Below are 20992 nucleotides of genomic sequence, written 5' to 3'. Positions count from 1 at the left end.
GTTATTGCAGAGAGTCAGTGCGTGTTATTCGGTAATTTCGTTTCAAGTTGGAATTGTCGGTTTTCATTGGCAAAGTTTCAACACTTCTCTTGCCAAAGGGCCCTGCGGGTGCCCGTATCTGCATACTCGTATTTAGTTTTGTTCCATAAACTGTCGGACAATCGTGCAGGTGCTAAGGATGCCAACCAATTCCTTCTATACATTTAGCACTGCTGCGAAGACACTACTAGATCAGCAAGCGCAGTGCCTTCGGTGTCAGTTCAAAGAAAAGAACTGGAACAAATATTGGGTCCTCCCTCAGCACCCGAAGTTCCTTAAGTTACACGGCCAATGACCGATAATTGTAGAAATTTTGCGACTGTGGGTCTTCTCCATATTTTGATTCAGTGGAATAGTAGTTTCGAAGATGGTGACTCTTCGGTCGCTCTTGTCGTAACCCATTCTATCTGGACGCTTGTAATGGATCGAGAGTCGGTCTGAACAGTGCGGTCCCAGTTCAACTTAGAACGGTTATTTCTCAGGACAGGTGCAGGTACCGATAGTTCGATGGTATGTCTTTCAACAGAACTCATTGGAGCACCAGTTGTTGATGGGAAATTCGACCCACGTTGTTGTAGCGTTTGGTGTAGTCTTGATGGTCAGACATACCGACTGCAGTTTCTAGTTGGCATACTCTTGTCCTGAATGGTTATCACGTAGGCTTCTAAAACCGAAAAGAGTTCACCGCACGTCAGCTACAGGTTTGATGCAGCCTGCTTGAGGTGTAGCCTCTCGAGTTGATGTGGGTAGCATGCTTCCAAGTTGCAATCTTCACTTTCATTGTCTGCAGATTGCAGTTAAGCTGATACTCCATTTGTGCCAAATGCGGAGCGATGTATCCTCTGTCCGCAACGCAAACAGCTCGATCCAGCGTATTTTGATTGTTGTGCTCTGCGAAATACCCGTGCAGTTTTCGCATTTGGTGCAGAAATGTCTACGTGGTAGTGTCACTCACTCTGCATTCCGGCATTCTGAATGATTCTCTTATTCTCTAACATCCACTGACTTAAATCGGGTAGCTCTTGAGATCATCCATGGAAAAACCAAGCCTTGTTAATAATTTCCAACGAATAATCTTCGTTTTGGATACATTGGATTGAAGCTATGAAAGCCGGACATATGCAGTTGAATTGAAAAGGAGAAATAAGGATGCCTTCTACCATCTATTTTAAGAGATGTATTGACTTTTTTCAAATTACTTATCTCGATGGCCAAACTTGTTGAGCGCTAATATGATGTTTTCTGATATTTTTCGAATGTGACTTCTTCCTGACATGATCCTGAGTATTCATCGTAACCCTGGGTAGGACATAACACACGTGACAATATTTTGTTCATTCATTAGTTTTACCATCTTCTGAAAGATCTGGCGTTGAGTGACGCCAGCGTTGTTGATAATTTCTGGCTTATTTCCTATATAAGCGATAGATGGCAAAATAAAGATGCCTTGAGTTTCTGAAAAAAAAACAGATGTATATATTTTTGTACAGACTGGTTATAATTTACATTATGCGTTTTGGTAATGTATCATTTTGCAGCTTTATCAGTTGATGGCGTGATTTGGATACTGGGTCCATTACGCGAAATTATTCGTTTGCCGAACGTTTCTTCAAATACACTAATCGTGGCACGCATGTTGTGGTGTGTTGCACCGTCTTGGTCAATACACAAACGCTGTGCTCGCTACAGACTATCAAAGTTTTGGCCGGCATCATTTTAGAAGAAGAAGAACCAATGATTCTTCAAGCACGACTCCTTTCTGTCCACCAGTGCTAGTGGTGTACGCAAAATTTTTGGTATATTTCATCGACATTTCACACTTTTGTTTTATCTATCAATTTCTTCTCAGTTTTCGCGACAAAATTGTTGGAGTAGATCTTACGCTTCAGGTTTGCACAGAAATTCTCGATGGGGCGCAGGGGGGGGACGTTAGGCGGGTTCGCAGACTTGTGTACCACATCGATATTCAGCTACTCCATCTCCTCTAACGATCGTTTCGAGTAGTGGGCCGACGCCAGATCCGGCCAGAACACCGCGTCTTCGCCCTTATGGTATTCCTTGATGAACGACGCAACTTCCGGCAGGCACTTCGTACTATAAATTTCCTCGTTCATGGCCAGCGGCTTTGACATCCCCTTCTCGCTGAATGTCAGCCACAGCAGCCCCTTCTTGGGGAACTTGATGTGTGAAATAAACTTCACTTCACTTCTTCTTCCATTACCACCGCCACGTCGTGATTCGCCGGGAAAATCGACTTGACCATCTTTCTTATTCAGCCGCTGCCGCTGCGTCATTGTCTGCAGCTCCGAGACCAGTGGACGAGACTTCCGCTTCCTGACATGTATGTCCCTGTTCGTTAAGTATTTTTTCACTGTTTGTCCGGTTACACCGACCTCGCTCAGGGTCGTCGACCGTCCGGAACCGGGCTTTTTTTCGATGCTCTGATTGTTGTTCAATAGTGCCAAGATGTTGTAGATGCCGGAACAGGCGTATCCGGCGCCCACAAAGTGCCGCACGATGTCCGTTTTCGACGCGGCGGGGTACCGTTCTTTGAACGCGCACACTTCTGAATTGAGTAGCTTCACTGTTTCCGCCATCACGGTTAGAGTTCGACTAATAGAGCTGTTAATATTTTTCTTCTGATCCATGGGTTACTATGATTGATGCTGCATGGGTAGTTTCGTTAGTGCGTGTGAAGGGTAAACCCATGAAAACCGGCAATTTTTGTCCATTTTTTTAATGCAAACGTTAATCCGGAGGGAAGGGGCTATTCTCGATCAACTGTATTATACGCTGCCTCAAAGTCGATGGAAAGACGATGCGTGAACATCATGAATGTGTATGACATCTGTTGCAAAATCTGTCGGTTTGAAAATATTTGATCCGTGGTAGCACGGACTTCCATGAAGCCACCGTGATATTGTCCCACGAGCCTCCTGGTTAACGGCTATATACGTCGGAATAGTATTTAGAAGAGTATTCTGTGGTCGATGTTCATAAGAGTAAGGTCACGATAGTTGCATTCCAGTTTGTCACCCTTCTTGTAGAGTTTTTCCTTCTCCCAGACCTTGGAAATAACTTTTTCAATTCTTCAGCCGTCCAATCTCTTACCGGATTTGGTGAATGTCGAAGTGATACTCGATCATCTGTTGTGGACTCACCTAGGTCTGCTCTATTCCTGCTTTCATTTGATGTATCGTGATTCATGGAAGTGCTTATCGAACTGCTGTTTCCACCTGTCGATCATCGAGCTTCCGTTCGAGATCAAGTACCCGTCTATGTCGGCTTGCTGGATAATGACCGCTGCGGGATTTTGTTAACGTTTTCGTAAAAATTCAACGGATCATTGACATGGGATTACTTTTTCAACTCTAAAAGATCATGGTCCTCCTGTGGGAGCTTCTTTCATTTCAGAATGGTGGTCGTTTCGTTGCGAAAGCTTTTTTCTGTGGACTATCTGAAGAATAGTAAGACTAACGATAATAAGTTATAATAACAGCGTATAAATAGCAGAAATAAAAAAAAAATTCTCACACTTGGGAAGGATGACTGCTCTCTTACTGAGACAACGTAAGGTGTAATAAGTCGATGAATACGTTGGCCGAATTGAAATGGATTACATTTTAAATTGCTTGCTCCATCTACCGTAGTCATGTGGTCAGATCACCAATGACTACAGGACAGGGATGCTGAAAATTTGTATTGATACCTGTATCAAATTTATGAGTACAACTTTCGGCAAAAGGATTTGATGATGAAGCATAAAAGTTATATGAAGTCATGTGCTTAGGGTAAGGATGGTTTCTCAGAGGAATGTTTCTTGTCTGAATTTAAACTGATTCAAACACTATGATGAATGAAACAGATGAGGTAGGTAAACGAATAGATGAAAAAAACATGGAAAGTTATGCAGACATTGTACTAGAAAAAAAATAATAAAACGAAGGATATTCTTATAATCAGGTCATTGGACAATAATGAATATTGTAGTTTTGAAAATCTCTGAATTCTATGTGAAACCCAAATAAATCTGTAATACGTAGCTCCGATTTCTTGGTTTTGAATAGTAGGAAAAATCTATTGAAATACAGATTTATCTGTGGTTATGACAACTCTATCCAGTAGCAGACAGAGAAGAAGATTCTACTTAATTGAAGAAGAGATTGCCAAAATTAAATTCTGATTTAAATAGTAAATAGTTCTACAGAGTTAATAATCAAAAAGAAAGACGAGCGCTGCAATATATTCTTGATGGAGAGTACGTTGACGGTTTTCTTTGGTTCGGGAAATTTTCACACAAAACAGAGCCCAAATTTCTTTTGTTCGTGATTTTGCCTTTTTGTGCTGTTTTTTTTTATCAAATAATAACCAATAGGGGAACCGCGGGTAATACGGACAGGTGGTAGATTTGTATAGTTACATTTTGAATTTCAGATTTCTGTTAATGAGAACACCTTCTACATGTTATTCCATAATATTTGGGTCACCCTATGGTAAGGAATACTGATCAAAAGTGGAAAACGAAAATCATACATGATTCCGCGTGAGGATGTAATTTTAGCTGCTTCGATATTAAGCATTTTGAGCGGTTTAATATCAAAATTCAATTCGCTGATGGTTATATTTCGGTTTTTGAGTTAACAGAGAAGCGATATTAGGTATTTACGGAAAAGTTAATTCATTTTTGAGTGGAAAATTTAAATTATTGGGTAAAATGGGGTAAAATGGACAGTTGCCAGTGGGAGTGAGGTAGACTGTGAAAAGTCTGTTTAATATATTCCTAAGGAATGCCCTGCATCTATGAACGGAAATCAAATCGCCAAATGTAGACTGTTTCGAAGGTGACTGGAACCAAAAGCAAAATAGTTGAGGGTCTGTCCGTTTATACTGCTGAAAAGCACGATATCACTTTTAGGTGAATTAATTGGACATTCGTGATGAGTTCAGACCTTGGTTGAATAAAATTATTCCTCTCGCGATCAATAAACCTCTACGCTTTATATATTACAAAACCGTCCATATAACCCGCATCGAAATAAATGTTGCACTTTTCGGTCTATTTTATTTCATTTTCATTTCCAAAGATATAATTGAAATTCTTCTTAACACCTCCCCTACATTGATCAGTTTTATCGTGCGTTAGCTTCTGTAGATTATTGGGATTGGTTTCCCGAAACTGAAGCATTGATATGCTGCGTCATTAATTTTAAGATAATTCACGGATAGCCGCAACATAATGTTTATATTATGGAAAAAATCGAATGCCAAAGCTTACAATCATCGAGAGGAGCGAATAAACCAAAACAAACTTCACTTGACAGATTGTGATAGATGTGTCACTAGCGTGTCTTGAGCAATCGAATCAGATGAACGAATCGCAAACCACCAATTCAGTGCCTTGAAGAACGGATATAAGAGGAATCGCTGATGTAGCATTATAGCATGTATTTTTAGATATTAAGATTAGCATAAAAAATAGGTAAAAAAGTGTTTCAAGCGTGTTTTTTCCCACGTGGTTATGTGAACTATAAATTGTCATTCAAATAACATGCTTTTGAAATCTCACTGAAAATAATGCCCATATTCTAAATGCTTTTCCTCCAAAAATTCTAACAAACTTGCGCAGAGTGATCCCCTTGATTTTTGAACCTCACCGCATGCCCAGAAATGTCAACCGTTTGTTCCGGTTGACTACCCACCCAATGTCAATAGTTCCTGTCAATCAACGAATATTTTTCTCTCTTTTCTCCTGTTATAATATGACAAAATCGTAAAAAAAATAAAACCATAACCCTCGTTAGGTCGCCCGTAAATTGGCCATGGTTGAAGCCGATCTGGAGCGCGCTGAAGAGCGTGCCGAAGCCGGTGAAGCGTACGTCTGATGATTTTCTTTCCATTTCGTTTCGTTTTTGTCGTGATCGTGTTTGTTACAGAAATCTTGTTGTGTGTTTTTTTCTGTTGTTTTTTTTCTTTTCGTGTTTCATTTAATGAAGGATGCTGCGCCAAATATATTAACGAATAGAAATAATGATAATTCGCTACTTACCATTTGACTTCTATCGCTTCCACCCGAACTTGATATGGTGCTCGAATGAGAAGTGAAATTCGGTGGATTTGGCTTTCAAACTTATGCTGTTTTGTTGAATAATCAGCTGCCGCGGGAATTCGGCTGCAAACAATGCGAAGAAACGCCTGAACTATACCCAGATAAGGAAAAACAAACGGATGAACTGAAAACTCTGATGTAAATATGCGAATGGTAACAGCAGGTGAACACAGTGCAGTGTGCTGCGCTCAACAAAATGGATTTATTCAGTCGGCGGTGGTGGATTTGCATCGGTTGAGGGGTCAAAGCCGCACAAACAATTGGCTATAAAGGCGATTATCTCCTCTAAAATGGCAGAGATTATCTCCTTTGGACATTTTCGTAGGCAGCAATCGTGAAAAATGCTGCTGCAATGAATTTTCCACAATTAAAAAACAATAATCGCTTCGCGATTTCATTGTTGATGATGACGGTTTTCGGAAGTAAATTTTGAGATTTGTTTTTTAAAGTCCGGAAATGCTAATTTGGAAAGGCGATGTTATCAACGAACTGGGGTCGTTGAGCGGCCCAGTTGTGTTAGAACTTCGAGTAAAACCATTCCGCCATAATGATTCCCAAATTTGTCCCACTGCATTGTGTTCGCTGTTACACATCAGACGCAATACACAACGTCAACGCGCACTTGTCAAAGGTGCTTGGATCGGATAGATCGAGGAATATCGCAACTATGAATTGTGTTCTTTCTTCCAAGACACCGTTTTATTGCTACTTTTACTAATCATGTCCGAATCAAATCATAATATATTTTCATGCCCAAGATAGAGAGATTAGTCAGCTAGAATGATAGTTTTGTTTGTACTAACACATAGTTTAAGGCCGTTGGGTACATAGCGTTGCGTTTGCTAAGTTGTCGCCAGTTTTGGCACCACTTCAGCTACAAAGCAACGCTCTGGTGTCCCCTAATTTTAACCCCTCTGTGTGAAACAATTTGCTAACCTCAATTTCTTTTCTCGCCACCGCGCAAACCATCACCCGTGATCGATTTGAAAACGTGATCTTCGATGGTTTACGCGGTTGTTTTTTCTTCCCTGACATATCTGCTCAATCGATGTTGTGCAATCGACTAACCAACCAACCAATAAATACCTCGCAACACACGCCTATTTTACACAATGGAACGATCAACATTTACAACAATAACAACAACACCGACAACAATTGCTAACCCTCTGTTTGGCGCTGCCTACCAACTTGCCGCTGTTGTTTATGTGTGCGTGTGAACTTTTGTGCGCTTGCTGCAACCATGGGTACTCTGCTGGACGAACTGGATCTGCAGGTGGCCAGAAAGCTTGTGCTAATGGAACAGGATCTGGAACGTTCCGAGGAAAAGGTTGAAATGAACGAAAGGTTTGTGTGTTTTAATATGTGTTTTTTTTTGTTTTTGCACATAACCCCTGAGCATCCAAAATATATACAATCTGTTTCTAGCAACACGAATTTTGAACTTAATAAAACATTTTCGTTAATCGAGTTTCCTTTTTCATTCGATTCTTTTCATTCACAACCTACAGTAAGATCGTCGAGCTTGAGGAGGAACTGCGCGTTGTCGGTAACAACCTGAAGTCGCTTGAGGTCTCGGAAGAGAAGGTATGGCAATTCTTGTGCTTGTACACATGCGTGTTAATCCCTCGCGGGATTCGCTGACGAAATCACATACCAGACGGATATCGTTCTTCGCAAGAGTGTCTGCTGCAAACCTTAAATCGGACGGCTTTAAGGCTTGCCCCGGACTCTTGTGTAGGAGGAAAACAGTACACTCGTGGAAATATAAACCGTTTTGGATAACAACACCTGTACTATCATCATATTCTAGTGCGTGAAAGATTTCTGAATGGAAATAATTATGGAGCCAAGAGAGTTTTATCTGGCCACAATACTATCAAATACATTTCCTCCAAATCTTCGTCGTCTATAATTGATAATGAGTTGAAATTACGGAGCAAAATATCATGCTTTGATTGTATTTCGAGGTGCAAGCTCATTGACAGCCGTGCATAACAGCATGTCGGAAATAATTCTTTGAAGTAAAAATCACCCGACCTAAACGGGACTCAAAAGCCCGCTATCTTAACTACGCGTACTACGAAAGGGCTTCAATTTTTCATTTAAGTTCGGGGTGTTCTCGTTGTGATTATTTTGTGTAATAACATGCAATGAAATTGTAGAATGAATATCCTAAGAGTGATTGTTGTAAGAGTGAGACAGAATCCATTCGACTCAAATTGAAAATAAATCCTATGCAAGAGTTTAGTGCAACTCTGAGTCTGTCTTGAACTCGGATTGTAGCACAACCAATTAAAAAATTACAGGATATAAATAGTGGCAATATGCAGCTTTTAAAATATTTGAGATAATGCAATAACTCGAATAATGCAAAACATGTTCTTTGAGTGCAAAGTTTGAAGACAAGAATAAATTCTACCACATTGACTCAGCATGTGCTTATCCCAACTAAAATCGCTCTGTATAATAAAACCTAAACTTGATGCGGAATCTACAAAGCTGATTGTTTCGTAGCCAATGTTTATGCTTGGAAATTCTTTATTCATATTACGTCGAAAAAACAAGGCTTGCGTTCTTTTTTGAGCTTATATAAATTATTAGATGACCACATTCTTATTGCTTCAAGGTCTTCATTAATTATGCCACTAGTTTCATTCATATTTCCATTACTATAATCAAAATATAACTTTACGTCTTCTGCAAATAAATGTATGGAACAGAGCCCTGAGAAATACAAAACAAAAACTTTAAAATTGAAGAAGAATACAAATCGCAGATGGAATTACTTTCATACTATACCCAGTGCAAATGCGGAGCAGCAGGTTTCGCAATGGTAGTGGTATATAAGAACATGTATCAGTTCGTAGAGGAAGCATTGCATTTTCTTTCGGGCGAGCGATATACACGCAACTTATCCGCAGTTATATAAAGCTCAAAAACATAGAACAAATGTATTCACAAAATCCGTTGACTACGCACTGGCTGGGGCGAGACTGTATAATAGAACGTGTTTCTATATCACCAAATAAGTTGTAAAGAATACTCAACTCGGTCATTCTGTGATAGATCGCAAAGATTGGAAATTGATCGAACGATTGGAAATTTTTCTACGCGCCTAATACCATAAAGTAAATTATATACTGTTTTTTAAACAAATTTATAGCATAAATTGATTTATTATTTGTGCTATCAAGAATGAGATTTATTATCTGTGCTTTTTTTTGCTGATGTGTGGATGATCGGACGAGCTCAATGAAAATTATACCGGGCAAGAGTATGAAAGATGTCATTTGTGATTGAAATTGATTTGCTATTGAAATGTAATAAAGGCGAATGAACATATTTTGATTAGAAACCGCTTTAATCCAGCACAGCATCATCAAAAATTCTGTTCCAGTATTGCTCTAGACAGCGGGCAGTCAACAGCCTTTATTGTAATCACACTTCTATTTTTTATATTTTTGCTTAGTAATTTATTTGCCCGCAGGCTACATGCTGGATTAAGGGGTTCCTCCCATATAAATTCATAATTTTTTTTCCATGACTTTCTTGGAACAGGTCGTTTTTTTATGGGTTTGAAAATTATGCTTATTCTGTTGACAATATCTGGACATTCTTCTTCTTCTTCTTCTTCAATGGCACTAACGTTCCTAGAGGAACTTCGCCGTCTCAACGTAGTATTACTTGCGTCATTTTTATTAGTACTTCGTTGAGATTTCTATGCCAAATAACACGCCTTGAATGCATTCTGAGTGGCAAGCTCTAGAATACGCGTGATCACAGTGCCAGTCGGAGGAAATTTCTTTGACGAAAAATTCCCCCGACCAGAACGGGAATCGAACCCGAACACCCGGCATGTTAGTTATGACGCTAACCACTCGGCCAAGGGAGCACATTCTTGCACTCAGTATTTTGTTTACTCGACCCAATTGTTCAAATTGATGTGCTGGCTTCGTAATATTTATAGATGTATGTAGTTTCAACGTTCAGCTGAAAAATTAAGTTTATGAACACTTTTTCTCAGATCCTTCGATATTGTAAAGATCTCTGAATTAGGTATGGAGCGAATTGATTGTGATCTTATATGATCACTATTGTGGCAACCTCTACCACAAACGCCTAAGCTACTCTTACTAATGTTGATTCGAAAATATTAACAGAAGTGTGCATTCGAGAAATAACGTTTAGACATCAATGCTTCAACTCATCATATGAAGTCACGGGATAAATTTTGCATGGCTTATTATTTAAATTTTGATTATTATTTGAATATTATTGAAAATTACCTCAGTGATTTTCAATCAATTTTTGACTCTAATTGTTAGAATAATAATTGCGATGTGGGATCCAACGAAAACAACTGGTCAATGCACAATGATCATGTAACATAAGGTTATGGTGAAAAGTGTCAAACTTTCTAATGAAAATATCAAATGGTTCCCTGAAAAAACTGTTACCAATGGTGTTGAAATGTATGAATTGCTCTTTCTCGAAATTATTGGCAGTGTTGAGGGTATAAAAAAGCGTTACATGTACATGGAAATAATACAATGAGACTATAATTATTTCTATCCTAACACAGAAACCACTCGTATGCATTATCCGTTTCGAAAATATGATGAACAAACACACAGGTGTCGTTATACAAACAAATATACTTCCAAGAGTGCGCTCGTTTGTACTTGGAAGCTGCGGAATGCGGATAACGGTGATGCAATTGTTAGTCGACAGCGTGTTTATTACTCCGTCATTCTTTCACGGATTCCACAATTGCATCCCGGCGTCGCATCTGGTTTCGCATTTCAAATTTATCAAAAACAATACTCATTCGCTAAAACCCAACGTTACAGAAACGCACATAATAACACACGTACATCCTACAATCCGAACGTACCGAATGACACAAACATATTTCAAACGATTTCCAGTTTTTACCACGGTGCTTTATCCCAGAGATTAATTATACTTTTATTCGTTTTTTGTACCTCAAAAATCACGACTTTTTTCTTCGTTTTTTTAAACAAACAAAAATCCAAATCGTCCGTCCACAAACAAACAAAAAAACAACTAGGCTAACCAACGTGAGGAGGAGTACAAGAACCAAATCAAGACCCTCACCACCCGTCTAAAGGAGGTACACACCGAAAACTGGCTTGCTGTAGTGGCAATGCGAAAAGTGTGCGATTTTCCGTGTGTTGCTTCCCAGCGAACGAATGACCTAAACCAAGCTACTTATTATGCGCCACCTACCTATTCTAACCGCGATTTGTTGTTGTGTTCTACTTATTTTTTGTTATTTTACTGCGTTCGATTAAATCAAGGATTCTCTGTCCCAACAGCCACCCCACACCACCCACCAACAACCCCCTTTAAGAGTCTTGATCGCGTCGAGAAGCTGTTGTTTTTCTTATTTTTTATTTTACCACTGACTAATCGAATGATCTTTTGATTGTTGTTTCTCTTCTCTGTTACATCTATCGCTCGATGGAAATGCGATCGCGCTAACCCTCGCCCCGTTGTGCAACCTAAACACACACAAACCAAACAAACAATAATAACTAAAATGCAACAAAACAAACAAACAAAAAATCACGGACACAACTATCGAATGAAATCGATATCCGTGGTTTATTGCGCCTGCCACAATGATGCTGATGCTCGCCCTTCCTCCGCCGTGTCGTCCCGATGATATGGCGATGATGATGATGATGATGATCATGGCTTCATGGCGCCACTCACATGCTTCGCCGCAGGCAACACAAAGGGAGGAATCGTACGGCGGCCAAGTTAGAATACTGGACCAGCGCCTGAAGGAGGTATTACTTTCAGATGATCTCTCACACCGCACGGCAAGCAACTGCTGCCTGCTGCTGCTGTTCGTTGTCGCATCCGGATTACGATAGATTGGGGATTGGGGATAATTGTTGTTCCATTAGCAACTAGATATTCTAGAGCAAATTCTGCTATTTCTGTCAATTCTCTGTCTGTCTGTCTGTCTGTCACATATTGTAGTTTCTCCTTGTGTATGTGTGTATGTTCATTGCATCCTCTCTGGTAATTTGTTTGTGTATACTTGTAATTAGAGATCTGTAGATATAATTATTTATTTTGTATTTATGAGTTTTGTTTAGGAATATGGCTAATGTGGGAAATGCATCGGTTCTTCGGTTCGTTCCATTGCTGGAACCGGTTGAAAAAGTCATTCAACACTACATTTTTTTATCAGACGGCGGCTGCTTATCTTATCGCTGCTTGTTTTGAGCATGTGCCGCTCAATAATCTTTGTAGATGTGTTTTCTTATTTATACATGAAAATGCGGAACACTCGGTGTGGAGTAGACACATTTGTGCAAATTTTTATCAATTGAGATGTTGCACTCGCCACTTTGTTTAATCTCAAGCTTGTACTTTGGTTGACTATACATTTCAGAGTTGTCCTTCGTGGTCGATCTGAAAAAGATAAATTCAATATTAAATGATGCTTGTGAGTAGCCGTACAATCCAAAGGTGCACGTTCCAATTATTATAATTGAAGATAATCAACAAACGGCCAGATCGATTCTTTCAATGGGAAGGATTAAATATCTGTATTCGATTGGTTTATTGACCTATCGATGAGCACGGATCTGATTTTATCTAAAACAATCTAAGTCCGAGATCGAAAGTGTGGAATTTCAAATCCTAATCTAAGCATTGAATAGAAAAATTAGAGTCTGAATACGTAAATCTGATTCTAAAATTTGGGATCAAAAATATGAATGAAAAATTAGGAATCTGATTTCTGTAATAAGGATCACTTAGATACTAAGACCTGTATAAAACCTGCGTTCTAAATTTGGTCGTAAATAAAACATAGAGTTTAGAATCCAAAATAATAATCTGAAAATTGGAGTCTAGCTCAACAGCTAAGTGTTCTTTCTGAATCTCAATTTGTCTCGAAACACAATTTGTAAAAAATGAAAAAAAAATCTCAATCTGAGATTGGAATGCGTTATATTGGACTAACATTTTGGTCTGATCCGTTATTTACCATCCAGAATTCGAATATAATATCAGGATTTAAAATAAGTAAATGCAATCTGTGATTTGTTATTATCTTCAATCACAAATCTTGAAACATTTACTATCTCAAACATGAGTGTTGAATTTGAACTTTGAATCTTCAATTTCCAAATCTGAATCTGAATACTGTTTCCGTAATACATATCTGGTTTCGATGTTGAAGTCTGATACTTGAAATATAGAATGGGATTTGAATTTTTTTTTGAATTTTTTTTTCTTAATTTGAATTTGAATTGCGCAAATGTAATTTGACACCTAATTTTTTAATTTGAAGGGGAACTGGATCCGAATCTGGAATTTTAGTACGAAGAAAAAAAAATCAAATTCAGAATTCAAATTCCGGATTCGATTTTCCGATTCGAATTCCAGATTCAAACTGCGGTCGATCTAAATTCGAAAGAAATAAAAATTCTAGATTCAGATTCCATCCTATATTTCAAGTATCAGACTCGAAACCAGATTTGTGTTACGGAACAAGAATTCAGGTTCAGATTTGAAAATTTTATATTCAAATTTCAAATTCAACACTAATGTTTTTTTCAATTTTTCAAGGAATCTGAAGTCAGAAGTTGAATTTTTCTCCCGACTAAAATTCCAGATTCGGATGTTCAAATTTTGAATTCCAGAATCTAGATACCAGATAACAGAATCAGATTACTGATTTAGATTCCAGATTCATGATTCAAATTCCAGATTTATCTCAGATTCCTGATTAGATTCCAGATTCATGATTCAAATTCCAGATTTATCTCAGATTCCAGATTAGATTCCAGATTTAACTCCGATTCCATATTCAAAATTGAGATTTCAGATTCAGATTCTGAATTCCAGGTTCAAATTCCAGATTTAGACTCCAGATTCAGATTCCCGTATTAAGACTACAGACTCAGATCTATATTCCAGATCCAAATTCCAGATACCCTTCAGATCTATGTTTCTAGAAAATTAAACTTCCAAATTTAGAATGCAGTCTTCAGATTTCGGATTCAAATTCAAATTATAGATTCCCAGATATAGACAGCAGACTCAGATCAGATCCCACATTGAAAATCCAAATTTCAGGATTCAAATGCCAGATTCATATTCCATATTCCAATTCCTGATTTAGATTTCAGATTCAGATTCCAGACTCAGATTTCATATTCAAACTCCAGATTCAGATTTTCAATTCAAATCGACAATCTGAATCTGGATAACCTGGATTTGGACTGTAATCTGGAATCATAACCTGAAAATCTTGGATCCTGGAATCTGAATCTGGACCTGAACTCTGAAATCTGTAATGAACCTGACTCTGGAATCTTAATTTGGAACTTTAATCTGGATTTTGATTTTTAATCTGGAAAACAATCTGTAACTGAATTTATAATCTGGATTCTGGAATCTGTACTGAATCTGAAGCTCTAGCTGAACTCTGAATTTTGATTTTGAGTCTTAATCCAAACTGTATTGGATTTGGAATTTTGAAACGGGAATTTGAACTCTGAATTTAAACTGGGTTCGAATCTTGTACCTCATTCAGGAATTTGGAATCTGAACTGGATCTGATTCTGGATCTGGAATCTAAACTGAATCTAGGTCTGGATTTTGAATCTCTATCTGAGTCTCAATCTCAATCTGAATCTGAAACATGGAATCCGCAAGCTGAATCTCAAATTTTAAAACGACAATCTGAATCCGAATCTAAAGTAACATGGATGTGGACTTTGAAATCTGGGACCTGAAGTTGTGTTAATGATCTAAACTTCATTCCTGATCTTAGAAAAATCTATAATTATTAGTAAAAAAATAAGGATTGATTTTTGAAGCGAGTATTTGAATATGGTATTTGAATATCCTAAATCTTAGATCTGCAAACTTCGATTTGGTCATAACAGAAATATAGAATTTGTAATAGAATAGTCTAAAAATCTGAGCTTCAGAAGCGATTCAGAAGCGAAAGATAAATCTCAATCTGAAATCAGCAGTGTGAGCCCGAATCTGTAGAAAATGTGTAAGCCCGGATTAGGTTCTGCAATCGAGCCTCAGAATTTGTGTTCAAAATCTGAATCCCAAATCCGATCTGATGTTGACAATTTGAACCATATTCTTCTCAGTGAATTAAGACGAGATGAATTTTGCAATTTGAGTTTGAGTTCTGAAAATCTGCAATATTCATGATCATGGTTCATGATCTGAATCTGCAAAATCTTAACCCTGAAATCTGAGCGACCAGATTTGAAACCAGAAGCAGGAGTTTGGATATGAATCTGAAATCTAAACGAAATTCAACATGTGAATTCTACATCTGTGTTAGAGATTTAACTCTCAATCCGAATTCAGAATCTAAATCTAAATTTGTATTGTTAATCTAAAATTTGAATATTGAATCTGGAAAATAATAATTTGAATCAAGGAATCTGAGTATGTAATTTTAAAGTAGTCGAAATTTTAAATCTGAATATGAAATCTGAATTTTGAAATAAATATTATACACATTAAATTTGTTGTTGGGTATATAATTCAAAAGCCAATGTTTGAATATCAAACATTAAATTTGCCGGTCTGAATTTGGTGGTATCCAATGTAACAATGGTTTGTCTGAAATCTGAAAATCGAAGTTATGAATTCAGAAGTTTAGGTTGATGTTCGGATTTTGAATTTTGAAACAGAATTTGAAATATGAATTAGAATTTTAAGTTTCAATTTAAATTCGGAATCTTAATCTGAATCTGGATGAAAAATCTGAAATTTGAATTTGGGTGTCACATCTAGAATTTCAAAATATAAGTCTTGGATAAAAAAGCTGAATGAACTCTGGATTCTGAATCTGATTCTTTGAAGCCTGAAATCTGGAAATAAATCTATGATTTTTTAATGATATCTCAGACTGGAATATGAATCTGAAACTCGCATCGAGAATATGAATATTCCATCTGGATTTTAAACAGCCATCATAGGATTCGTTTTATACACTCTTTTTTGTTGAAATCTGAATTGTTAAGTCTCTATTGCAATTTGAACATAGAATCTAGATTTTGAGTTAGGAATTGAAGCACGTTATCTGGAATAAAGGTTGAGATTTGAGTGCAATAATCGAAGGAAATTAGATGCATGAATCTGAACTCGAAATCCATGTACATAGTCTGAATCCGGAATCCTTAGTCTTCGAATCTTTGACTCTTTGAATCTTTGGATATTTGAATATTTGAATCTTTCGATTCTTTGAATGTTTTTTTAACTATATTATAGTGACATTCAACACCTTTGAATGTTTGAATCTATGAATCTTTGAATCTATGAGTCTTTGGTTTTTGGCTCTTTAGCTCTTTAAATCTTTGAACCTTCGAAATTTCGAATCTTAGAATTTTTGAATTTATGAATCACCGAATATTCGAAACTCGGACTTTTAGGTTCTTTGAATCTTTGCTCGTTAGATCTTTAGATATTTAAATATTCGAATCATCGAATCTTCGGATTTTTGAATCTTTGATCTTTGAATTTTTGGATCTTTGAATCTTGAAATGTTTGAATGTTTGAATCTATAAGTCTTTGAATCTTTGACTCTTCGAGTCTTTGAGCGTTTGAATCTATGAGTCTTTGACCCATTGATTTTTTGACTGAATTTCCGAATACTCGAATCTTCGAATCTTTGACTTTTTGATTCTTTGACTCTTTGGTTTTTTGGATCTATAGATATTAATATCTTTGGATCTTTAGATATTTAAATTCTTGGATCTTAGAATCTTCGGATCTTTGAATCTTTGAGTTTTTGGATCTTTGGATCTTTGAATCTTCGAAACTTTGAGTATTTAAGATTTGAATCTTTGACTCTTAGAATCTTTGAATGTTTGAAACTATGAATTAAGATTGACTCATTGGTTTTTTGATTCTTTATCTCTTTGAATTTTTGAATCTTTGAATCTCCGAATATTCGAATCTTTGAATCTTTGACTTTTTAGTTATTTGACTCTGGCCCTTTGGATCTTTAGATATTTCAATTTTTGGATCTCCGAATCTGCGGATTTTTGAATCTTTGAATTTTTGAATCATTGAATCTGAGTTTTGGATTCTTGTAAGCTTTGAGTATTTGACTTCTTCATTCTTTGACTCTTTGGTTATTTGACTCTTTAGCTCGTTGAATCTTTGACTTTTCCACTCAGAAACAGCTGCAGAAACAAACTTATCTTGTGTCAGATGTCTCTTATATATTTCTCCTCATTACACTTGATTAAAATATGAAATGTTATTACCAATTTTTCCCTAAACTGATCTCTAGTCTTCTCCACAAAATCCAAGTCTTGACTGCTCGCCTCTTTGTATATTGAGATTTTGTTGTTGTACAAACGAAATGCCATTTTATGGGTGGTTTTCCTGCGATTTTGGGATTTCTTTGTTGTGTGGAACTTTCAAGCGTCTCTCAGATTTTTTGATATTCACGTTCAGCAGTAATCTTATCAATGATATGGTTGAGATCACTCTTCCCTTCTTGTGGACAAATGAAAACAGTGTTGTGACCACTTATGACTCGACGAATGACTATATAATGCACCTCAGCGAATGTGTGACTTCCAAAATGCCCAAAAAAAGCGTTTCAGTATACACTAAATTCCACTATTTTTATTGCAACGCGCGATCGAAAACCGCCATCCATCCCCCAACATTCCAGGCTATGGCATCACGTGATTCGGTCGAAGATAAAATCCATCAATTGAACGAAAAGTTGACCAATGTAAGTTTAAATTTGTTTTTTTTTCTCCTGGTAAACGACGTTTTATCTGACGTCGTTTATAACCGATAAGATTATCACCACCTGCAAATGATAAAACAATCTGCTATTGGGGAAAGAAAACAGATAAAAAGCAATAGGGTTCTGGGTGAGATTTGTGCCAAAACGACTGATAAAGTCAAAGCTAAAAAACGCCGACTAGCATTAAACTGCTAACTTCTAGTTGATCAACATTTCCGTGATGGGTTCATAACAGTTAATTTAAGAGTTATCAATTGACGTCCGGGTGAACCTAGACTAGGCCCCTCTCCAAATCACATCGGGGTCTCGTTTTCCCCCATAATTGTTTCGTACAGAATTTCACTAGATTTAGTTTGTAAGTGTAACCATTAGGTTTGGGATCTGTTTTTAGTAAGTCTTCTGTTTCGAGGTAAGGGGTGTGTATTTGAGATAATCTGTAGATTTTGATGTTGGATTTTCGAACTAACATAAGCTGTGCATGTTCTTGGCTTAACTTAGGATGATTATAATTTATGGTTTTGGCAGGGTTTTATTTAGTGGCTCTTTTGGGGTTGGGTCCCCAGAAGCGCCATTATTGAAACTTTAAGTGACAAAGTTTGTCAACGGCGAACTCATTTATGTTTATTTTCATTTCACGAAAAAAATCAACTTGCATCGTTTGATCACTGGCATCCCAAAAAGGCTGAGGCTCGTGCTGAATTCGCTGAACGTTCCGTTCAGAAGTTGCAGAAGGAAGTCGACAGACTCGAAGGTAAGTTTTTCGATTCTATTCTGAAGATCGTCATCGAAATTCTAACAGCACCTGTTGCGTTCAGTCAGTTTTTATTGCTAGAAAAGCAAACAGAGCAGTGCTATAGTTTCCAGCTCGAAATAAAACTGCGTTTTTGGTTTTGTCGTGATATTCATAATTCTCCAATGGTTAATTCTTTTTGGGGCAATTTTACGATGTTGCCCAAGCAGATTTATTTTTGTTTCAGATATTAATTTTATTTTTTCACCGTAACCCTTTTTTATTTCCATGTTTGATTTTGTTTGTTAACCATAAAACATAATGCGTGATTGATGTGCAATAACAACTTTTGCTGCCTCGAAATTTTGCGTACGTTTGTGTTGTACCGGATACCGAAAAAACGAAACACAACTGCAAACACATCACATCAACACATCACGACCTGAACCAGACGACCTAATGCACGAGCGTGCCAAGAACAAAATGCTTCAGGAGGAGATGGAAGCAACCCTGCATGATATTCAGAATATGTAAAATACACAGCTCCCATCGCGCATTGTCGTGAGCAATTCGTTGTATCGTAACCAGCATTCCGGAATCCAGAGAATCCAGCGAGCAGAGTGTTCAATGAGATATAACGAACTTCCTCAGTTCTCGGATGCCCTCTTAGAGTTAGTTTCCTTCTCTCGCAAATACTGTCAAAAAAGACATTCACAGTTTCAATCAGGAGGAATCGAGAAAGGATTTATCGTGCACAAAAAAAAACGTCTAGTTAAGAAAACAGACAAGCAAAAAAGAAAACACGCCGCGTTCAAATACACACATTCGCTGCAAAATTTGGGCGTGTGCAAATTACGAAACTTCTACCAATCGTGAACGGTAGTGTTTCGGGGCAGCTTAAATATTATTACAATATACAAAAGACACCAGATTCAGAGATGAAATTACTGTACATTCACAAGAACAAAAAAGGGTAAATGGGTAAAAGAAACATTCCAAACCAAGTAAATTTTTGAGACCAATCAAAAGTGAAAGACATTTTGCTTCTGTTTAGCAGCAATTAGAGAAGTAATCGAAGAAGATACGCAGCCGCCTTCAAGCCTATAGGATATAATTGTTACTGCCTACTACGATTATTATTATTACGAACACTACTCATCCCTGCAATTTATTATTATTATTACTTTTCAAAATCGAGAGTTGATCAAAGTCTTCCCGGTAACGCTTTTCAGTTCAACCGAATGCATTTATCAATCAGAACAAGAAAAAAAAGATACACTGTTCGAGTTTAGTGTGTATTAGTAGGTGGTGTCAACAAGACAATTTGATAAGTAAAAAATGTGTGCGTTGAATCAACCAATAATAATAAATTGCACAAAAAACACTGTGAGAAAACGGGGAAAAAAAATTTCAAGATTATTCCGATATGAAATGCGTAGAATTTTAAGTAGAAGTATTGCAAGTTGCCAGTCGATGGAACACACGCGTTTGTTGAGAGAAATTGTCATCAACAATAACCACAACAGGGGAGGAATACACAGCGCAAAAAAAAAACGCAGATATGTAGTTAGAAGTAAAGTATGATTATTTTGTCCTTCTGTCAGAATCCATATTATTTACCCTTGTCGTGTTTTATTCCGTTAAGGTTTTTATTTCACTTCCTTTATTCCTTAATTTTATTACGTCCTTCTATACATTTTTTTTGCAATAAGTTCATTCTTATATTTTAGAACGGAAGTTAAAGCATGGACAAATAATTTATCAGCCAGGAAGTTTTTAAATAATTTTAAGACACAACATGAGATATTCCAGACGAACAAGAATGTTGTAGGTGGCGAAAAGCCGGTCGAGAATCCACTGCGCAGTGCCTTCGATATCACCACATAGATTCGATCGGTTTAAGTTGCAATTTCGTCTGAAAATTGTGTGGCATAGCCATTTCGAGAATATTTTCTTTTTGTTTTGATCATTCAAATTACGCTGGCGATGTTTAAGTAACGTATACAATTTGATTTCAACCAGCCCATTTGCGTTTCTGTACACTTTCAGAAGACACAGGAAGAATAGAGTAGTTTCAATGTCCTATCATATACACGCGCTCCACAATCATCGATGTAATGCTACAAACCGGAATTCATTCGAACATTTATTTTCCTTACCCAAGCGACAACCGGCAACAACAAAATAATATCGCATTGAGTGTTTATAATAATATATTATTTTATTTAAAGTCGAGTATGTTAGTGTTTTATTTTCCTTGTTGCGTTTTGTTGTTATTTGTTTTTTTTTGCTTTTTCTCTTAATTTGCTGCTTTGCTTATTTT

General features: G+C 37.1%; 1 protein-coding gene across 26 annotated transcripts in view; it reads left to right on the top strand.

Annotated features, from left to right (window-relative positions):
* The window catches only part of LOC129777265 (tropomyosin-2), a 99458-nt gene that overhangs the window by 56646 nt on the left and 21820 nt on the right, over positions 1–20992 (top strand). For 7 of the 26 annotated variants that reach the window (XM_055783455.1, XM_055783466.1, XM_055783451.1 and 4 more), the window contains 4 exons: positions 5841–5911; positions 7657–7732; positions 11220–11282; positions 18621–18690. In XM_055783455.1, coding sequence (XP_055639430.1) covers positions 5841–5911; positions 7657–7732; positions 11220–11282; positions 18621–18690 — 280 coding nt within the window. Of the gene's footprint in view, positions 1–5840; positions 5912–7421; positions 7493–7656; positions 7733–11219; positions 11283–11901; positions 11965–17858; positions 17922–18620; positions 18691–19120; positions 20908–20992 lie in introns of those variants that run through there. The other 19 variants (XM_055783467.1, XM_055783447.1, XM_055783444.1 and 16 more) reach the window with 9 other exon arrangements.

The sequence above is a fragment of the Toxorhynchites rutilus genome, chromosome 3 (genome assembly GCF_029784135.1).
Source record: "Toxorhynchites rutilus septentrionalis strain SRP chromosome 3, ASM2978413v1, whole genome shotgun sequence".
In the NCBI taxonomy this organism is placed as follows: domain Eukaryota; kingdom Metazoa; phylum Arthropoda; class Insecta; order Diptera; family Culicidae; genus Toxorhynchites; species Toxorhynchites rutilus.
The sequence above is the reverse complement of the archived record's forward strand: the minus strand, read 5'-3'. Positions and strand labels throughout refer to the sequence as shown.